At 34.9% G+C, this 5,449-nt stretch overlaps 1 protein-coding gene across 1 annotated transcript; it reads left to right on the top strand.

The window, feature by feature from the left end:
- The first annotated feature begins 4,394 nt into the window (after positions 1 to 4,394).
- On the top strand, positions 4,395 to 5,449 carry LOC103060930 (olfactory receptor 6M1-like). Its single transcript, XM_025177234.2, has one exon. It carries the CDS (start codon positions 4,395 to 4,397, stop codon positions 5,361 to 5,363), a length of 969 nt encoding a protein of 322 aa, XP_025033002.2. The 3' UTR covers positions 5,364 to 5,449.

Genomic DNA, 5,449 nt, shown 5'->3' with positions numbered 1-5,449 from the left:
AAGGTAACATAAAGTAAGGAAGAAAAATGAAGAAATCAAAGAGAAAGGCAAAAATGCAAGAAAAAAGTAAAAGAAAAAGAGAAAAGAAAGAAAAACAGGTGCAAGGCAGTGGTTTCCGATATTCTGCAATAATATTTTGACCTCTTTAAAGTTAAATCATGATTCTCTTCTTTCTATAACTCTAAAGGTCTCTTGTTTCTCAGCAACATCCACTCTTTCATCCAGACCAAACAACAACCTGCAAAATACTAATTCATATCTGGTAAACCCAGTCCTCCTCTTTCCTCTACATCTTATAACGCTTTATATTTAACTTGTGGTTTTTTTCCCTCGTCATACAAATTTAGATCTATTTTTCTGCCATTGTCTGAATTGTCAAAACAGGTATTGTCTGCAATAAAAACATCAATTCTTGGCAAAACATTCATTTTTATCACAGGGATTCTCCTCCACAGTGACAATTTTAATTCTCCCATCTTAATATGTCCTTAATTTCATTCCATATCTTTGAATAATTATTTTGAAATAACATACATTTCATATTTGTTATAGTAATAACCAAGTATTTTACTTTTTCCTCAATCTTAAAATCAGTTTTCTCCATCAGTTCTACTTTCTACTTTTACTATTCTAATTTCATGTTTTTTGATAAGATCTTTGTCTTCTGGTTATTAATCTTAAAGCCTGCTAAGAGACCAAAGTCCTTTAATTTCCCATTAATGTTTCTACCCCCTGTAGTGGATCTTCCAAAACTAACTCCAAATCATCCAGATGTGCCCTTAATTTATAAGTTTCTTTTTTAATGTTAACTCCCATATTTTCTAATATTGTCTTATGTCTCTATTCAGTACCTCAAGAACTAAAATGAACAAAAGTGCAGAAAGTGGGCATCCTTGTCTTGTACCTTTTTGAATCGCACAAGGTTTCGTTAGTTGTCCATTAAGAATTATTTGTGCTGTCTAAGAAATATAAATTGATCTCACCCATCTAGTAAAATTATCTCCAAGGTTCATATCTTCCAGAACTTGAAACAGGAAAAGCCAATTCAAATTATCAAAGGCCTTCTCTGCATCTAAGAATATCAATGAAATTGTTTTTTTTTTCCCATTATGTTGCTCCAAGTACTCCAAAATATCCAAAACATTTCTAATATTATCTCATAATTGTCTTTTAGGCAAAAACCTACTTTAATCTGCATTAATAAAGTCCTGTAAAATTACCTTCAACGTTTCAGCCAAAAGCATGATAAAGAATTTATGGTCTTTATTCAATAAAGATATTGGTGGATAATTTCTTGTTAAAGTCAAATATTGTCCCTCTTTAGGTATTAGTGCTATGTTAGCCTCATTGCAGCTATCAGGAATCTTCCCAGTCTGTACAATAATATTAATTATTATTAATACTAATACTACTAATAATATTCATTGCTTCTTCTAAAGGTTGTAAAAGCTCATCCTTAATACATTTAGAGTAAGAAGCTGGCAATCTATCTGAACCTGGTGCCTTTCCTGTTTTCATCTTTTTAAAAGTTTCAGACCGTTCCCTTATTGTTATAGATCCATTCAACATTTGTCTCTGATCCTCTGTAATCTTCAGTAAATTTTTATTTAAATATTCATCCACTTTTTCCAAAGAAAATTCTTGACTTTTGTATAAAGTAGTACAATACTGCTCAAACAGTTTTTGCATATTTGCAATATCTGTTACTCCAGTCTTTCCTTCTTTTAGTTTTAATATCACGTTCTTTTCTTTTTCTTTTCACAACCTATATGCCAACCATTTCCCCGATTTCTTTGCAAATTCAAAATGTCTTGATTTTGCATAATTCATCTTTATTTCCATCTCTCTCACTGTTAACGTGGATAATGCCCTCTGTAAAACCTTAATTTGGTGAGTAATAGTTGCCCTCCCTGGGGATTTTAAAATTCTTCCTCCTTCTTTTTTTTTTTTATCTTATCCAAGATCATTTGTATTTTCTCTTGCCTTTTTTTTAAAGATCACTATTATGTTGTATAAAATACCCTCTTAGAAAAGCTTTACTTGCATCCAAACTACCGTTACTTCTATGCCTTAATTTAGATGATTATCAAAATATCCCTTTAACTTTTTTTTAGAATCCTCCAGTTCCATTTATAATCCTCTCCTACCAAGGTATATGTGTAGTGAACTCCATTATGAACATGAGGCAGGATATAATATAAAGAAAATGTTTATAAAAATTTAGTAGAGAAGTGGGATTCACATCTTCCTTCCTCCTACACATGGTCAGAATTAGCCTTTACAAATGCATTATGGAATTCAGGACGAAATTCCGCCAATGATCTGGTGTTTGGCCTTAAGGTTTGCTAGTAAATATCAACCAGGACAGGAAATGCAGCCTTCCTTGTGCAGATGAAGGAATAGGTCATGTCTCTGGGAGAAGTGATAGACTTTAGCTTAACAGTGGCTTAATTCAAAAAGGGAAAAGTCCTGGCCAATATGCAAGTTATGACTCACAGTCTCCAGAGTAATAAGCACAGCATTCCAAACTAAAACTACGAGATAAGTAATAGCAAATATAACAAAGTAATTCCCATTTCTCAGAAAATAAGTGAAGATGGAATTAAATAACTGTGCTTTGGTTATGCATTCCTTGAACATACCCTGTGAAAGGGGGGGGGGGGACCACCTTCAAAGTACAGTGATAAAATGCCTCCTTTGTGCTATATAATTTCAATAAGGCAATTGTTTACATATGACTGAAAAACATTTTTAAATAATTTTTAGAAATAATCAGTATTACTGTTCAGTGCATGTGGTAGTTCCTTTCCTTTTATCTTCAAAGCAGCCAATTTGTATGGTAGATTGTCCTGAATGATAGTGATAGCTGAAGTCAGCCAAGGACCTCCTACTGATGTGGAAATTGACCCTCCGTCCTATTAATCCTATTATTTCAGGTGTAATCAAGATAATATATGGTTAATTAGGTCAATTTCCACAGGCACACAACTCTGAGTGACTGCAGTTCATCCCTCCAAAGATGAAGTTTTTCCTGCACCCCAACTTCTTGCCTGAAATAATTTGGAGTTGGGGAACATGCCCCTTATCCTAACCCCTTCAACTGGAAGAAAGTCAGACCCAAAGTAATTACTTTTTAACTAAAGAGCTCATTCTTATATCTGATAAACAAGATGTAACCTCTAAACCTCAATTATCTCTGAAAGTTCTAACTCAAAATGAAATTTCATTTTTTCTTCTTCAGCCCCATGTATCAATAGCAATTACTCATCTCTCAGATTTTACAGAGATCTTGATGTTAGTCAAATGATAGCGCCTCCATGCTGTAGGAAGCCAATGTTTATTTAGTTTTGACCCAACAGATTTCCCAGCACACATGCCTGGATCTCCAAAATCCCTACTTAAATCCCCAAGTGATTAGTTTAGCTTAAATTAAATGAAGCTGAGAATTATTATAAGCTGGCGGTGGTGACCTTCTACAGATCGTTTGTAACAGTTAAGAATTTCAGGCCAAGCAGATAGCATTTCATTTTTTTTTCTTGTATCTTCTATTAACATTCTTATATTTTCAGGAAATATATTTTTATCAAGAGTTCAGAGTATGTTTTCATAGAGAAATAGTCATTCCTAAAAAAAAAGAACTGTATAGTAGCTTATTTATTTTATGTAATTATTCTAATATTTTGATTAAGCTTGACCTGTACAGAAAGAGATATGGATAGAGTTGCTAAAGATTGCTACTAAGTAATAAGCAAGAACCACTTCCCTTCATTTATTGTTTAATCCTGACCCTTTTGTATTGCATCTCTCCAAACCTCAACTACATATAAAGAATTTGGCACATACTGAATGAAAAATTCAAAATTGCAAGGGAATTCCTTACTCTGAAGGTAAGTTGTGGTATTCATGATCAACAGTTAGATTATTCCTTTGAAGGAAAATTGTATGAAATGTATTTCATCCATGCATTCAATCATTGCTTGGCTTTCTGATCACCATCTTACCATTTTCGCTTAGCCAGATAAATGAAGGGAGATTAATTTCAAATTTGTTGTATATTTTCTTTCATATCACCAGAAAAACACTCTAACCATTTTTTGGAAGAAAAAGAAAGAAAATAAGCCAGATTCTGTGTGAATGTGTCTGTGAGTGTATGTGTATGTGTGTGTATATAGCTATGTTATATATCATAGGTAAAATATCCTGTCAGGTGGTCTGAATTTCAGAAAGTAGACCCAAGCTGCAAATTCTTCAAGGTTTGGTATATACAAAAATATTTCCCAATTTCTCCTACTTTGTTTTATTCTCTCGTCCAGGCTCAGAATTCATAGAGGTGGAAATAACATTGTTGTGAGGGTTTTTTTTTTTTCTTGTTTGTTTTTCAGGTGACTGGCCCAATGATCTTGAGCAACAGAGAAAATTTCTCAGAACATGCTGTCACAGAATTTGTTTTACTTGGCTTTTCCAATCTCCAGAAGATGCAGCTGCCACTCTTCTGCCTTGTCCTAATCATGTATGTGTTATCATTAATGGGTAATACTCTGGTTATCCTCATGATCCGCCTGGACTCCCGCCTCCACTCCCCCATGTACTATTTCCTCAACCACCTCTCCTGGCTGGAAATTATCATCACCACCACTGTCACACCAAAGATGCTCAGCATTCTCGTTTCAGAGAAGAAGACCATCTCCTTATTTGCATGTGCCATTCAAGTCACATTATACTTCCTTGCAGGATCCACAGAAGTCCTCCTACTGGGAGCAATGTCTGTGGACCGCTACCTAGCCATTTGCAACCCATTGCGCTACACAGCCATCATGAGTCACCAGGTCTGTTTACTGATGGTGCTTTTCTGCTGGTTCATTAGTTTTGTCTGTATTGTAGTAGTAGGAGTTTTCAAAGTAAAACTGCCTTACTGTGGCCCCAATGTCATTGATCATTTCTTCTGTGACACAGGACCCTTGACAAAGTTGCTGTGTGCAGATACCAGCCTTGTTCAAGCTATAGAATTTGCCTCATCATGCTTTACATTGCTTTCCTCTGTGTCTGTCACCACCATCTCTTATATCTGCATCATTGTAACAGTGATGAGGATGCCTTCTGCCCAAGGTAGGAATAAAGCATTTAGTACTTGCAGTTCACATATCACTGTGGCCTCACTCTATTATGGTAGCTCCATATTCATCTATGTCAGGCCATCTGGAAGCTCATCAATGGATTTCAATAAGGTAGCAACAATGTTCAACACAGTGGTAACCCCCTTGCTCAACCCAATTATCTATAGCTTTAGAAATAAAGCAGTCAAAGATGTTTTGAAAGATAGAGTGAAACAGCTTGGTTCTATCTTTGCAAAGTCAGTAGATTAAGCACTACATTTTCTCCTCAACTTCCCTTGTGATATGGACATATCAGGGCTTAACATAGCTGCCTTTTTCTCCAATCGGATTCCAGT

This window comes from Python bivittatus, unplaced genomic scaffold (assembly GCF_059951505.1).
Source record: "Python bivittatus isolate LINGU-HERP-01145 unplaced genomic scaffold, Pbiv_v1 ctg000470_np1212, whole genome shotgun sequence".
NCBI classification, from domain to species: domain Eukaryota; kingdom Metazoa; phylum Chordata; class Lepidosauria; order Squamata; family Pythonidae; genus Python; species Python bivittatus.
This window is presented reverse-complemented; position numbering and strand designations above follow the sequence as displayed.

Coding starts and splice junctions, on each gene's coding strand:
- LOC103060930 (XM_025177234.2), top strand. CDS start 4,395: ATGATCTTGAGCAACAGAGAAAATTTCTCAGAACATGCTGTCACAGAA.